At 44.8% G+C, this 16,060-nt stretch overlaps 1 protein-coding gene across 1 annotated transcript in view; it reads left to right on the top strand.

Annotated features, from left to right (window-relative positions):
- NSF (N-ethylmaleimide sensitive factor, vesicle fusing ATPase) overlaps window positions 1-11,693 on the top strand; it is a 124,023-nt gene extending 112,330 nt beyond the window's left edge. Inside the window, exons 18-21 of the mRNA XM_080923382.1 lie at window positions 5,722-5,856; window positions 6,908-7,021; window positions 9,807-9,862; window positions 10,309-11,693. Coding sequence (XP_080779508.1) covers window positions 5,722-5,856; window positions 6,908-7,021; window positions 9,807-9,862; window positions 10,309-10,330 — 327 coding nt within the window. The 3' untranslated portion in view covers window positions 10,331-11,693. The remainder of the gene's footprint in view (window positions 1-5,721; window positions 5,857-6,907; window positions 7,022-9,806; window positions 9,863-10,308) is intronic.
- The last annotated feature ends 4,367 nt before the right edge of the window (window positions 11,694-16,060 follow it).

Below are 16,060 nucleotides of genomic sequence, written 5' to 3'. Positions count from 1 at the left end.
CTAAAAGTCCAGATACATCATCCTTCCCCTCACCTCCTCCCCCCCCACCCCCCCACCCCCCCAGTTTCCCAGCTACTGAATGAAGAAGAGTAAGAAGACAGGAAGTTTCTCCAAGTGTAAGATCGAGTGAACCGGGCCTTTTTTGTGAACTGCTTCAACAGATTCTTCAGTATCTCAGAGTAGTCTGCAGTCTGCTTTGCCCATTTTAAGACCCTCTAGCATCCAGGCTCTGGTTCCTGCCCCATCAGCGAGCGTTCTCCTTTTGTCTTCTGCTCTGCTTACACCAGACTGGCTACAAAGGGCTAGGCAAAGAATTTGCTCCGGGGTAAAGTCTAATGGAGAATTTAAGTGTAGTTGTCTGCCTAGTTACAGCATGATTTATTCGAAACATCCTTTCTTTGGTATTCATCTTCAGCATTTAACTGAAGGAAAAGAAAGAGAAAAAAAATTAAAAGAAGAAGAAAAAGGGAGAAAGAGTTAAAAGAGAAGGAGCCCTTGCAGCTTCAGACATTTGAGCATGGAGAGGCCTGAGGGGCTGCCATCACTGACCCCTGGTTTGTTTGTTTATCCTAAGTGGGGAAGCTCTCATTGAGCCACAGTCTCAGCCCTGTTGGCTGATCTTCAGGGTACTTAGTTAGTCTTTTCACTTGCTTTCCGACAAACCAAGAGTTGCATGAGGCAATAACACTTCTTGTCTCGCCAGCTTGGGTTCCTAGCTTCCCATAAAGCCTTTCCTTTGCTGGAGAAGTCTGTAGCATGCAGTCAGTAGCTAAGGGTTGATCAGCTAGAAATAAAGTTAGGACATCAACTTAAATTGTAGCTCATAAAAAGTGTCATCATTCTAGAGTTTTCATTATAACTTAGTGTATCATAGCATTCAACACTTAGGGCTAAGGACTGTGGACTCCGAAATGGCAGTTTTTCTGTTAAACATTTGCTGGAGTGTATATTTTTCCAGGGCCAGAAGAAACATGGCTATGACGGAGTGATGTGTTGAAACCTTGAAACCCGAACTGGGAGCATCATTTATTCATTAAACATATATTTATTAGCTGCCCCTTTCACAAGGTCCGGTGTTAGCCCTCCGTAGTTCCGAAACACCAAACAAACCTCAGCCCTGCCTCACAAAAGACTCGTGAGACGTGCAGTAATAAGCAAATACAGGGAATGAGTTAAGTAGATATGTACAGGGTGATCTGATCAAGGGACAAAGGAACATGGGAAAGGAAGCATACTGGGTGTGGAGTTTGAGTCAGCTATGGAAAAGCTGACATTCAAGCAAGCCCTGGCTGAAGGAAAGAACTGTGCTGATAGGGAGAGGGGGGTGGACTGTAGGTGCACCTGCCTGCACCAGGTAGCTGGGTCCAAATGCTTCAGAGATGCATGTGAGATGAGCATGGAGTGGTGCAGTAAGGAAGCCATTGGGGCGGAATTGTTCTTAAGGTCTCAGTAGCGAATGATACAAGCTAACTAAAAAACAAGAATTATTCTCTTCCCAAGAAGAAAACCAGGAAAAATGAAAGGCAGAAACACTCTCTGTAGGGAAAGCTTCTGCTGGCCTCTGTCCTGAACCAAGTTCTCTTCCTCACAAGTTACTGGCTCTCACAGAGACCCCACTGCAGTGACGCTTCCCAAGAGGGTATGTGGCCCAAGCCTCATTGTGATCCCAGGCTGAGTATTGGCATCCAGTCCTACCTATGCAAAGCAAACCTGGTACCTAGGAGCATGCTTGTCCCAAATCACTGCAGGGGTCCCAGGTTAGAAAAGAACCTTGTGCCCTACTCCTCACTTGCCTGACCTAACATGAACCCTGACCTTCCATACTCTCCTCGGAAGCAGTCCTGCATAATCTTGCTTCCTCTCCTTCCTGTCTGTTGTGACAGTCTGATCACTTTCTCCAGTATTTATCCAGTGCTCTGTCTCACACACAGGTAGGATTTTTTTTTTCTAATCCCGTTTTTATGGTTGAGGAATCTGGCACTGAGGCAGTCTACCCCCATGTCTGCCACACAGCTGTGGATAATGGTGCCTGTCCCTCCTCTACTGTGAAGGTACCCAGCCTTCAGGAGAACCCCTCTGCTCCCCTCCCCTGACCTCACCCGGGCTGGCTTCAGAAGCGCCCCATTATGTGTAAGCTGTGGGCTAAATGGATGTAGGACCCTTCTTGGGGAAATTTACCCAAACTGGCATGGCACCCCCGTGACTCATTTGTCCCAGACCACAAGAGGAGAGCATCTTGCAGGCACATGCCAGGATTCTTCCTCTCTGCCACAGTCAGTCTTCCGTTAGCATTCTGAGCCTTCCTTTAGTTGGCTGCCCTGGTCTCCCCAGAGAGACCTGGTGCAGTGGCATAGAGGTTGGTATCATCAGCAACCTGTCCTGCCAGTGCGTCCTGTCACTGGCCTTGCAGCTCGCCCCAATCAGAGATGCTCCGTGTGCTTCAAGGTCTCCACAGCCATTGCCCCTTGATGTTTGCCGGTATGTGACCTGGTAGTGGCCCCTGGGTGTTGACCGGCCAACTTCCCAAATAAATTGAAATCACTCTGAAGGTGCAAACTAAATTTCACTGTCTATGTACCTAAAAAGATAATCATGTCCCAATTAGCAAATGTTAATTTCGTCTTTTACTCACTGGATTTGCAAAATTCCTAATATTCCGACTCTTCAGTCTTTTATAAAAATGTCAGATGGCAATCGTTAGAAAGCAGAGTGTAAGGCCCATCGCTCAAGGCAGGTTTGAACCTCGCTTTCAAACGCACTTCTTAATCCATCCCAGGGTTTCCGATTGTTCCGGTTAATTCTTCTTACCGAGGGTGTGTTCCATGGCTGCATTGAATGGTAAGAAAGGCGTCTCTCCCGCATAGCTGGCCTCACTGTTGTGGGGGTGGAGCCAGCCTTCCATTTCACTGCAGATATTAGATTAGTGGCATTTTTTTATTTAGGAAAAGAAAAAAAAAGCTTTATTCCGCATGAACTTTTGTTACAAATCAGTTGATTGGGGCCAGTCAATGGCAGAACTCTGAAAGGGTGTGGATTATCTGGTTAGCCCTTTGTGTGGCAAAAGGCTTAGATGGTGCTTGGTGCTTGGCTCATTCTTCATCCTGTAAAGAAGTGGGTCTCTGAAGGATCAGCACCTGACCGAGCCCTGCCTTTTTTCATGGTAATGTTTTCACCTGAGTTGCTCCTTAGAGTGCTAAGACTTGGTTAACTAATACTTATTTAACCTTGGAACAATGTTCATCGTAATCCGATTGGCAAATAGTCATCTTATTTCAGCCTTCTCTGTGTCTCATTGGGACCGGCAAATCTCCATAGAATATGCCGAGGGAGCGACTCCCTGCCCCCTAAATAAGTTATTGTTGCTTTCTTCTCTCTCTCTTTCTTCCATGGGGTGTGTTCGGACACTGTGGACTTTAACCCAGGAGCCACACATGAGCAAGATAGAGTTCCCCTTTGGGCAGAACCTGCCTTTTCTAAAGCTACACTCCCATCACTGCCGCTGACCACTCTTGTCCTCCAAATGTGACCCAGTGTGGTTCCCTGCATTCCTACATCCGCAACTGTTTTTCCAAGAGATTGCTTCCAGTTGCACATTACCACTAATTAATACATAAAACAATCCAGCACAGTTTAATTATTTGGTAATGTTTTTCAGTGTTTTCTTAAAGATGATGCTTTACAAGTCAAGGCCTGAGCTGGCCTGGGTCGTGACCTCTCTCCACAGTGTTTGCAGTCTTGTTAAACAAGAAGACAGGCAAAACATAAATTAGCGTCTCCATTATAAGTTGCCCCACACTTCCCAATCTTTCAACACTCTGAAGACATTGAAGTCGCTGTAGGAGAAAGTTCCTTGAGGAAGATGGTTGTGGGTGGAAAAAAGTCCAGCTTTCTGTGTTGATCAAGGAGCATCTGCAGAGCTGCTCTTTTAGAGGCCACTGTTTCCTTCTGAGGAGAGATAAAGGAGGATGCTTGGAACCCAAGAGGAGGAGAAGCAGCTAACCATCCTTAGTTGTGATGAGCCAGAAGACCAAGACCTAGCTCAGGGATGAAGGCCAGCCTTGGATCATAGCCAGACACTGTCAAAACAGTAATGATTAGGGGCTGGAGAGATGGCTCAGTGGTTAAGAGCACTACTCTTCTTCCAGAGGTCCTGAGTTCAATTTCCAGCAACCACATGATGGCTCACAACCATCTGTAATGGGGTCCAATACTCTCTTTTGGTATGTCTGAAAATAGCAACAGTGTGTTCACATATATAAAATAAATAAATCTTTAAAAAATCTTTTAATATAAGTTTTTGTTTTTAGTATAAAAGCCTTTTTTGTTATAGTAGAAATACTCTGTGTGTGTGTGTGTGTGTGTGTGTGTGTGTGTGTGTGTGTGTGTTTACCTAAGTACTCAGCTTTTATTTTTGCCTTTGGACTTCACTCTCTGACTTAGAGGCCTACCCATCTTCCAGACCAGCTTACCCATTTAGTAAGACTTGACCTATAGGCCAGGCAGTGATGGCACACACCTTTAGTCCTAAGCATTCGGGGAAAAAGAGGCAGGTGGATCTCTGTGAGTTTGAGGCCAGCCTGGTCTACAGAGTAAGTTCCAGACCAGCCAGAGCTACATAGAGAAACCCTGTCTTGAAAAACCAAAAAGGGAAAAGAAAAGAAGGAAGGAATAAAGACAAGAAAAGAAAGAAGATGTGGACTGCAGAGAATATAGTTTCTTTTGCCAGTTCCTCCCCTGGGTATAGTGCGCCTCCTTTCCATGCAGCCAAGCCTTTGGGCTTGATGTTGTCTATTTCTCTACTTTCATTCAAGGACATTCCATAGTCATTCAAGAGCTTGGCAAATGTCTGTTGATAAGCATTTGATTTTTTTTTTTTTTTTGGTTAATTTTTTTCTAGTAGATTTATTAAATATCAATAATGATTAGCCTTTAATCTATATATGTCACAAATAAATGTCTACCTTGGAATCTTGGGTTTCTGCTTGTGTACGTTGTGGGGGTTAGGTATACACATGTGCATATGCTAGAACTTGAACCTAGTCTCCATGCCTGCCAGGCAAGTGCTCTACTAGTGAGCCGAAGGCCCACCTCCACATTGAGGTAGTGCATTGTTTTCTTGGCACACAACATACAAAAACAGTGAGACTGAGGAAAGCTCCCTTGCTTTGCTGACAACTAGTGATATGTATAGAAAGCCCAAGCTGGTTTTTGAAGGGTCTTTTTGGGGGGTTGGGGAGGGGTTTAGACATACGGTCTCACTGAAGCCCTGGCTAGAGTAGCCTGAATTCATTATGAAGACCAATCTGGCAAAGGCAAACAGATTCCTGTGAGTTCAAGGCCAGCTAGTCTATATAATGAGTTCCAAGCCAGCCACAGCTACATGAGACCCCGTCTAAAACAGACAAAGACCGACTTCCCATTACAGGATAGAACTGTAGTGTACATCTCAGTGGCTCTGGCTTTGCTTCAGTGTTCCAGATCTATTGGTCCCTTGTTGGCTGCGACCAGATCGTTGCTGCTGCTTTGCTGTTGCTGCTTTCTGGTTACATCATCATTATGCCTTGTCTAGCATTTTATTGGGAAAATCCTGGGTTTTTTGTATGTTTTGCCTACTTATTACCATACACAGATAAGTGGACTCTGCTGGTTTGATTCAAGCCTCCTCTGGTCTCCTCATTAGTGTTTTTCTGTGTGCTGTGACACATCTGTCTCAATAACCAGGGCCGCAAGCTTCTCATCATCGGGACCACCAGCCGCAAAGATGTCCTGCAGGAAATGGAGATGCTTAACGCCTTCAGCACCACCATCCACGTGCCCAACATTGCCACAGGAGAGCAGCTGCTGGAAGCTCTGGAGGTAAAGATGAATCACTGCTCAAAACTGTGTATCAGGAAGGAGTTGAGGCCTGAGATAATTCAGAACGGTCACAGACCAAAGCAACTGGCACTCAGTGGCACACGTAGCTGGAGCAAGGGACCCTGGGGTGTTTCTTCCAATGCTTCTCAGAAGCTAGAAAGAGAAGAGGATGCAAAGAAGAGCTGATACTTGTTCCTAAGCGGGCGGCACTCATGCTGCAGGGCCACTCGCTCTCTTCCCAGCATGCAATGGGGCTCACTGGGATCACACAGTGTGGGCATAATCACTACTTCACAATGGCTGGCAGCACAATTCTTTGCATTTAATAAACTAAAACAATGATTAAAGTCCTTGGAACTACCACAAAAAAGAAAGAAGGAAAGAGAGAAAGGAGAAAAAGAAGGAAAATTACCCAGACCTCTCAACTTTATAATGTAGAAATGTTTCCTTAGTTTTTTTTTTCTTAAGATGATAAAGCCTTTAATTACAAAAAGTGAGTCTTGATTAATATTAATGTGCACAGATGACTAGATGGGATCTGTTGGAAAAGGTGATGTAAGCTGTTCGGTGTGGTTGAGTCAGGGAGGCACCCACAACCTCAGAATTGCTGTGTGCTCTCAACAGAACAGGAACTGACAGTAGAAATGTCTCCTGTTTGAACATCCCGTTGTAGCTGGAAGGGGAAAGAGAAAAAGTCTGTCTACTTTGATACATACAAACGGTGCCTAGGAAGGGATGCTGACACATTCATCATAGATTAGAGCTGGTTTCCCCCAACAAACATGTCTCTCACTTTTAGTGACTGTTGCTAGAAAAACAGTGTAAGATTTCTCTCTTCTAGAGGAGGTAGTCTCAGCACCAGGGAGGCTAAGGGTTAGCCATGAGTTTGAGGCTAGTCTGGGCTACAGAATAAGACCTTGCCTTTTATGGTCATATAGGATTAAGTGGGTTAATTCATCCCAGTCAGGTAGCTCCTCCCACTGTTCCCTTAAGGGTGAATGTTGGTGTGTACACTGTAAAAGTGTCTTATTGTTGTTTATTGCTTTTATAGCTTTTGGGCAACTTCAAGGATAAGGAACGCACCACAATTGCTCAGCAAGTCAAAGGGAAGAAAGTCTGGATTGGGATCAAGAAGTTACTAATGTTGATTGAGATGTCCCTGCAGGTAAGGCGATCCCTTCTCTGTGTGAGTCACTGAACGGTGGCACACCAGGAGGGCCTGCTTTCCTCTCCCAGGGCTCAGGAACACCCATGTTCTCCTCTTTCTCTTCAGATGAGAAGAGCAGAGTGTGACTTTTAATCTTAATGTAGAGAGTCGTAAGGTCTCAAAATTAGAAAGGGCTTCAAAGAACTTCCATGTCCACTAGCCGTCAGTGAATAAGCCCTAATCCCACACTCGCTGCTGAGGGAGGTGCTGCCCATCAGGGTGAGCGCGTGCCGGCATAGTCGGATAAGAGGTCTGGGAGAGGTGGAAGGGCAGATACGGTGCCTGTGCAGACCCAACGTGGTTCTGTGTGTTTCCCTCAGTGAACTCCTACAAACTTTTATTTTAGTTTTTCCAGGCAGAGTTTCTCTGTGTGGCTCTGGTGTCCTAGAGCTCTTTATATAGACCAGGCTGGCCTCAAACTCAGAGATCATCCTGCCTCTGCCTCCCAAGTGCTAGAATTAAAGGCCCATACCACCATGCCTGGTTCCCTAGAAATCTCAGACTGACTGACTCCCAGCCTGCTGCTAGACACAGGCAGATGAGACTCATTTTGGAACTTTCTCATATCAACTGCAACTCCCTCTCTCCTTTGTGTGCCTGAACCTATGCATCCACATGGACATAATAAGCTTGTGTAGACTATGGCCTGTGTGTTCAGACCCCTGGGCTGCCACCCACTGTTTACAGCCCATGGACCAGCTTAGCACATATTAGCTCAGTAAATGTCACTCAGTCCAACCAAAGGAGAAGTGAATGACTGAGGAGTGAGCCATCCCCACACCTGCGGAGGTGTGTCACCATGAAGCCTGCCTGCCCAGTTCGAGCAATGGGGTCCCCAGCTTCACATCTGAAGGAAGCTCTTAGGCCAATAAATAAGAAAGAGGGAGAGAATTCTCTGAAGTCTCTGATAAACTCAACTTAAAATTACATTTTTTGTGGTTTTTCAGAAACCAAAGTTTCTCGAGCTTCCGGCAACTGTTTTTAAGTCAGTTTCTGTATCTTCCATTATGAGCAGTAAATTACCGTCGTAGACTGAGCATCCTGCTCAGGCTTACTCCGGTAAAGGCACACATACAGGTGTATTGGCTGTGTCCCGAAAGAAGATAAATCTGTCAGAAGTCAGCTCTGCCCTTCTCTTTCCAGTTTCAGTCCAATCTTTTAAAATAATTGCGCAGAAGAAACTATGTGAGTTTTTCTCCCCACCCCCTCCTCCTCTCCCTTTGATGCCTGCAGCGAGGTGATCAAGTTAATACTTCTTAGAGTGTGAGGTAGAAAGTGAGAATGGGGTGTTCGGCCTAATCTTGAGCGACTGACACTTCATAGGCCTGGAGTTTGAACCCCTTCTCGTCTTTAGATCTGCCTGGGGAGTGGGAGCCGAGCCCCAGTAGAGAGGCATGCAGTTCAGCAGATTGGAAGCCGCCTCGCTCTGCTCCCTGTACCTGAGTTTGTTAAAACTTGCTCGGTGTGAAGGATCTGCTCTGACTGGATGTCACCTGAGGGAATAAAGTCATTTATCTAGGTTACTTTTTTCCTCCTTTTCTCTTGACTTTTAATTCCATAGCTACAGGCAAATCAGTAAGTCGCTCCTCACACATATTAAATATAGTTAATGGGCGAAGACCTGCATGTACTGACTCCAGCCAGCTCCAGCCAGTTCCATTTTTTAGAAAAAGCTTTGACAATTGATTCATGTGTAATTCTAGTCCCAAAGGTGGGGGGGTGGCTCTTTTGTTAGCTGTTCACACTTTTTCTTAGTTCTTTGTAGTCTTACCCCTTAACTTTGATACATTTGAAACTTATTTTCATGTTTTGCTGGGACATAAGAGAAGAGCCTTTTTTCCAGAGTACTTGGAGGGCACTTTGTTTGCACCCTAGCCCACAGCTGCTGCTCCTAGAGGGCAGGGAGTTCCCTCTTGCCAACAGACATCTGCCCTACAACATGCTTTAAAAGTGAGGTGTTTCTTACAGTAAGAATCCATACTAAGTAATTAAAGATGTTTGTTTGTGATGCTCCTTTTCCGGATCACCACACACCGTAGTCAAGCCAGTAAGAATATGATACACTTTGAAGTAATTGGAATAACTTGGATATAAATGACAGCTGGGAGAGATAATTAGTAATAATGACTTGAACCAGCAACCGGATCCAACCCAGCACCTTGTCTTGGGTCTGTGACTCTCGGGCAACCAGAGGCCAGGTGTACCAAGAGTAGAGCCCAACAGTACTTTCTGCTGTCGGGTGTGGCAGCATCTCCACCAGACCCAAAGGGGCACTGTAACTAAGAAAGCCAGCTCACTGAGTATTGAAAGTCTTAACTGTATTGTGGTCACTTAATCAACCTCAATTTGGTTTCTTCAGGTTCTGTCCTCCTTCAATAAGATGTATGAATTTTAACAGTTGAGCTCCCATGATTCATAGCACCCTGAATGCACCCAGGCATGTCTGGACCCCTCCATGACACCTCGTCAGTGTGCTTTTCCTCCTCACACCAGCACACCCAAGGGAGTACTTGTCTGAGATGCCTGAGAGTGACCAGTGGCTTCTCCATTTTGAGGAGTCTCGCTGGCTTTTAAATAGCACAATCTGCTTCCTTATGCTTCAAAACAACGGGCAGGGAGTTAGTGACAGGCTTCCTGTCAGTGCTGGAAGCATGTGACCAAGCCTTTCCCTGGTGTGAAGGAAGCACATCTTCATGAAAAGTCGGCATCCAGTGTCTAATTTGTTTCTTCTGATGATTTTTAGATGGATCCTGAGTACCGTGTGAGGAAATTCTTGGCCCTCCTGAGAGAAGAAGGCGCGTAAGTACAATCCGTGCTCACCCACAGCCTTCCCCTCGGCGGCAGTACAGAGAGCAGTCATGAGTCAGCTGATGGTTTCCTTCCTGCATAGCCTTGTTTCCGTGCGTTCCTCGCCTCTCCCTGTGCTTTCTGAGGGACCCAGCAAGGAAGTAGGCTGTGGTTGGTCTGCTCTCCTTGTCCTGCTTCACAAGGCTTCCTTTCCTTGTCACAGCACTGGGTGGGCAGGGGTAGGGGGAGACATACCTTGATGGCCCATTGTTTACTGGAACCTGATTTAAGTGCATGGGACTGACCATTTTCTTTTAGAAAGGGAGCATCAAATAGTAAACGAATGATGGGAAACAGAGAGAAACCAGGAAGCTGCTAGTGGTTTCTCAGTGAATAGGTTTTGTTTTTCTTTTTGCAGAGCTTATAGTTTTGTGTGTGTTTTGGGATTTCTTTTGCAGTAGTCCCCTGGACTTTGATTGAAAACGGACTGTTTACAACAGTGACCAAGGGAAGCGACCAAGGTGAAGATGGCCTGAGATCCTCACTCCTTACTCCCAAGACACTGGACTGAGTGAAGTGTCCACCTCCCTCAGCACTCTCTCTGCATGACTGGTGCAGTAAACTCCCTCGTGCTTTTGAGATGTCCTAGTGTTCCCTGGACTGCTGTGCTCCCCTCCCACGCTACCTGTGCACACTGCCCACCCTTGGAAAACACTTGACCTACCCGAAAGTAGGCTTCTACATGTGAGCAAAGGTAGAGGTTTCAAGGGATTCATTTAGCGCTTCCCCGTGCTAACAGCTGTGAATCCCACAGAATGGGTTATTATCTTTGCCTAAAGAAGCAGGCTTTTGAATTCTAAGATGCTGTTCTCAATCATTCTCAGAGATATTTCCAAGTTGCAATCAGGAGAGCCTTTCTAATCGGAAGTCAGATCATTCCCGTGGTAGCTGCAACATGCCCTGCGTGTAATTAATTTGCTCTGTGGTGAGAGATATGCTAATCATTACCACTTGGTAGATGCTGTTAAAACCTTAGGAAAGATACATATGGAAATATGTACATCCCTAAACAGAAAAAAATTAAAATAATTTACAAGCCTCTCAGTTCTAATTAGCGTCCAGCTCTAAGTGGGTCAGTTCCTTGGGATGACGTTAGAGGCCTGTTAGTGCCATACTCTTTCCTCAGCCTGATGACTTATAATTTACCCTCCCTGTATCTGAAGTGATCTGTGATCTCTAAAGCACATAAATAAAACACTACTCTCCAGCAGAACAATCCACCCCCTAGTCCTCTCCCTTGGTCCTTGAACATCCATTCCAGTGTACTCAATACACTTCTTCCCAGAAGAGGAGGAATTCACCAAGCCCTTTGGAAGGTGGTTTGCCAATTCAGTGGGCTAGAAGGAATTTAATTAGGTCATCATTCCTTGAGATGAGTCCTCGGGAGCATGCCACTCTTCCCGCTGCTTAAAACACAAAGACAGCCATCAGAAGCTGCCCAGGAGGCTTGCTGCCACAGGGGCACCTAGGCAGCTGAGACTGTCCCCACAGTAGATGGCAAATCATCTCCTGATCTTGCTGTCTGTATACCTTGTTTGGGTTTTTATCCCTGGCATATTTTGTGGCTTTGAAAGAGTGGATTGTGTTGTGAAGCTGTGATTCCTGTGGTCAGTACCGTGGTTCTCCGTCCATCACGTGGTCCCTGTTGTCTGAGGTCCTGCCTTTTTCTTCCCAACAAAGCCGAACATGGATTAATTTATGTTTCTTGTTCAACGAAGTTAATGTCGTGTGTTTTGTCCAAAATTATATTGAAAAAGATAAATATTATATTGTGTAATGCAAATTGAAGGAATGCAATAAAGAGTAAATATACTTGAAATGTCATAGTCGTTTTATTTTATACTGAACAGCACTAGTCACTGATGAGACTGTATGAAGAAGTAGGCCTCAGAAGAGAAACCCTTCCTTGTTTTATTACAGCATAGGAGATTTTTCTTCTTTCCTTTTAAATTTCTTTAGAAAAACATTAAGGGGGCTGAAGAGATGACTTAGTAGGTAAGAGCTCTTACCACTCTCCCAGAGGACCCAATTCGATTCCCAGAATTCACATGGCAGTGTACAGCTGTAACTCATGTCACACACACACACACACGCAAGCAAAGCACATAAAATAACTTTTAGGCTGATAGCACATGCCTTTAATCCCAGCACTTGGGAAGCAGAGGCAGGCAGATCTCTGATTTTGAGGCCAGCCTGCTGCTCTACATAGGGAGTCCCAGGACTCTGTAGAACAATAGTTTTCAACCTATGAGTTCAGACCAGAAAACATGGCTATTTACCTTATAATAACAGGAGCAAAATTACAGTTATGAAATAGCAACAAAAATAATTTTATAGTTGGGGATCATGACAGGAGGAACTGTATTAAAGGGTCACAGCATTAGGAAGGTTAAAAAGCATTAATTTAGAAACTCTCTCGAAAAACAACAAAAAAGAAAGTTCAGTGGGGAGTGGTGGCGCATGCCTTTAATCACAGTACTCTGGGGGCAAAAGCAAGTGAATCTCTGTGAGTTCAAGGCCAACTTGGTCTACAGAGTGAGTTCCAGGTAGCCAGAGCTACAGAGAGAAAACCCTGTCTCAAAAAACAAAACAAGAAACCTAAATGTTCATTAGCATATGCTAATATACAAGAATCTTTGTATTAAAGTTGAATACTTATTTTACCTAAAAAACTGAACTGAAGCCTTGAACTAGGCTGGTCAAGAGCCGGATCGAAGCTGCTCCTCAGTACAGTGACTCCCCTGAGATGTGCAACACGGGAGACTCCTGCTCTCAGAGGTCTTTCTGTGGCTCCCTTTGGTGTTTCTCAGATACCAGAGGCTACAGCCCCAGTCCTTGGCACCAGTAAGCTCAGAAACAGATGCTGTGTAGAAAAGAGGCATCTCCAGCTCTATGGGAACAGCAGTTGTCCCACACCCAGTTCTGGGAGGAGCCCCGAAGGCCTGTCTACCTCCAGCGCACTGCAAGACTCAGTGAACAGCATGGGGGACCCTGATGAGCCACTCCTGACTGTCCAGAATACTAAGTCTCCCAAAGAGGAGCTCATTTTCCCCTTGTTATGTTTGTCTTCTTTTTAGGGTTTTTCTGTTGTTGTTGTTTGTTTGTTTGTTTTTGTTTTTTCATGTACTATATACAAAAACATAACTGTAGTTAGAATCTCAGGTGTGCTTTAAGGCTGTCTTATGTCACAGAAATTATGGAAGAGATTCAATTATTGTTTAACCATCAAAGCCTGGTCAACAGGCCTTCCGAAGCAGAATCAGCTATAAATATCCAAACACTGAAGGCAAGGCCAGGACTTCAGTTTGCTTGCCTTCAAATAGGTTCAAAATCAGCATTTAAATTTTAAAAGGTATTGCAAAATGAAAGCCACTCATCTGCTGGCAACTGCTGAGGCTGAGTCCCAGTGACAGCCCAGGGCTGTGTGAGTGTGGCCCCAGAGCATTAGGATACAGATGGCGTATGGTGGTCCACCTCTGATCTCATAGGCAGAGGCAGGAGGATCAGCACAAGATTAAGACCAGCCTGTTCTACATGATTCCAGGATAGCCAACTACAGAGTAAGACTATATCTAATAAGAAATTGTAATCACATGTATTTATGATTCTCCAGCACAGTCTCTATAATGAATATTTGGTGATTGATTAGTGATGAGTAGTTGTTTACCTCCCAAGTTCTATTCAGCCAGGCAAGGCAATGGAACATCATACTTCTGGCTGAACTCACTTCCCAAGTGTGGACCCACCACCCATACTACATGCTGTTCTGCCCAGCACCACACGGGTCAACCAGCACTCCACCCAGAACAACCTCACCTGGTTTCCCTTGCTGCCTTTCTCCTCAGCTCCTTTCCCTGTCTTTGTGCCCATCTATGAACCCACAGACTGTCTTCGGAATAATGTTGCTTTCAATAAAACCTCACCATATTGTCCCTTTGCCTTCTCTCAAATTATTCTCAAAACTTTTTTTAAAGACTCACTAAATCTCATTGTGTAGGGGCTGCCTAGAACAGAAGGATCTACCTATATCTGCCTCCCAGATGCTAAAATTAAAGGCACACACCACTTGTGCACAACTTGAAATTTGTTCTTTCCAGTGTTTCTAGCTAATGTTCAAGCACAGTTATCAGCTGTATTTTCTTTAGTGGAATACAATGATCATAGGAGATAAATGGCCTCAGTAAGTATGATAGGGACCATCTAAATATCTGTCATACACTCAAAAAAAATTAAAACAAACAAAAAACAGAATGCTGGGAGAAGAGTATTCACCTCAAAGAAAAAAAGAAGTAAAAGATGGCCATCACAGAAGCTGAGAACTCTGCCTCTACCCTCAAGGGGCTTCACACCGGTGGAAAAAAGATTTCTAGGGGCAAAAGATGCACCAAATGCAGCTCAGGTGGTCATTTTCAATAGTGGGGCATAAGGCTAGGGAGCTGGTATTGGCAACCCATCTCCACCATAAGAAGCATTTGGTTGTTTTCCAATGATCAATGTATCTCTAATAGTGGTAGACCAAGGAAGGAAGGAAGGAAGGAAGGAAGGAAGGAAGGAAGGAAGGAAGGAAGGAAGGAAGGAAGGAAGGAAGGAGAAAAAGAGAGAGGGAGTGAGGGAGGAAGGAAGGATGGGAGGGAGGAAGGATGGAAGGGAGGGAGGGAGGGAGGGAGGGAGGGAGGGAGGAAGAACCCTTTAGCTATCTATTCTCTGAAGCAATGTACCAGAAACGGGCAGGACATTTTGTAGGTAGGTCTGAGAACTGAAGGAACAGGACCACCCATCATCCTAAAACTGACTCACAGCTGAGAGCTTCAGGTGAGTCACTGAAACTCCAGCCCAAGGAGAGACTGCCCTTCCCAGAGCACTGCCCAGCAAGTCCCATCTGAACCAACCTACAACTCTGCTGTCACGTGGCTCAGAGGACAGGCAGAACACCATCTTGTCAACCAACCTGCCGATCTTTTCCACAGTTCAGCGGTTGTCTGGTTGTGGTAGGGGAGTGGCCATTCCTGGTCCAGCTTTGTTTACAATTGAGCGATTTCTCTTTCCCCAACAACTGGAGTTGGGGTGTAGTGAGAAGGAGAGTAAGACAATGGCAGGCCCCAGGACCCACTGACCTTGGTTGAATCTTGTAGAAAGAGCTGAGACGCCAACATGCATTGTTGAAAACATTCAAGCCAGTGAGTGAATTGCTGACCAAGTTTGTTCTTCCCCAAATTGGCAATTCCTTGTTTGATATTGACTTAGTATCAAGTAATGCTTTAAAGCTCACGTTACATCTGCTGTCTGTCATACCTCATCTTGCTTAGAGAGCAGAGGAAATGACCATAAATTTGGCCATTTAATTAGTACAACATTCAGACACCCTTGATCTAAGGATGAATCTGGAGACTCCACAGTACAATGTGTCCATTTGAAGTTTACCTTCTCTTTAATGATTTAACAGAAAAAAACTGCATGATGAAATAGATTTTCTCCAAATATATATATATTTATATAATATATAATCTTAGTTAACTCAAAGGTATATACATTGTATAATAAATAATATTTATAAAAAGAGACTTTTTGAATATAAAATCAAAAAGATCAACAACTTCTACAACTTTTTACAAAACTTTGGATACAGCAGGTTGGTAGGAAACTCCCATTGGATGCTATTCCCAGACTATGGCGAGGATAATTACAATGCGCTCATGTACTATTATTAAATAATTACTTGTCAGCTACTTGAATACGCCCCAGAAACATGACTTTATCACTTTTAATATAGAATACATAGATATGAAGAGACTTGCAAAGTGTATCAGTTCTGCTCAAGTGTCCTCACAGTAAGTGAGCGTTATCCAGTTGACTTGATTTCCAAATTCCAGAAGGAGAGATGGGAAGGGGCATTTGGGGTGCTAGGAAGGAATGGGTGCTGTACCTGGAGCAGTACTCATGGTCATAGGGTAGAGAGTGCGGGCAAGGGTCTACTGGAGCCTGCTTGGCAAGCTGACTGCACAACCAGAAAGTAAGTGGCTGACCCCACACACATCAAGTCAGCATTAGCAGATCCCAGACAGACGCAGGGAAAGGACAAATTCTTTGTTCTGCCTTTTCCCCCCATTTTATCTCCTCTTTCTGATTTTCCTTAAGACAGTTGATCCATGC

This window comes from Micromys minutus (genome assembly GCF_963924665.1).
Source record: "Micromys minutus genome assembly, chromosome: 10".
NCBI lineage: Eukaryota > Metazoa > Chordata > Mammalia > Rodentia > Muridae > Micromys > Micromys minutus.
The sequence above is the reverse complement of the archived record's forward strand: the minus strand, read 5'-3'. Positions and strand labels throughout refer to the sequence as shown.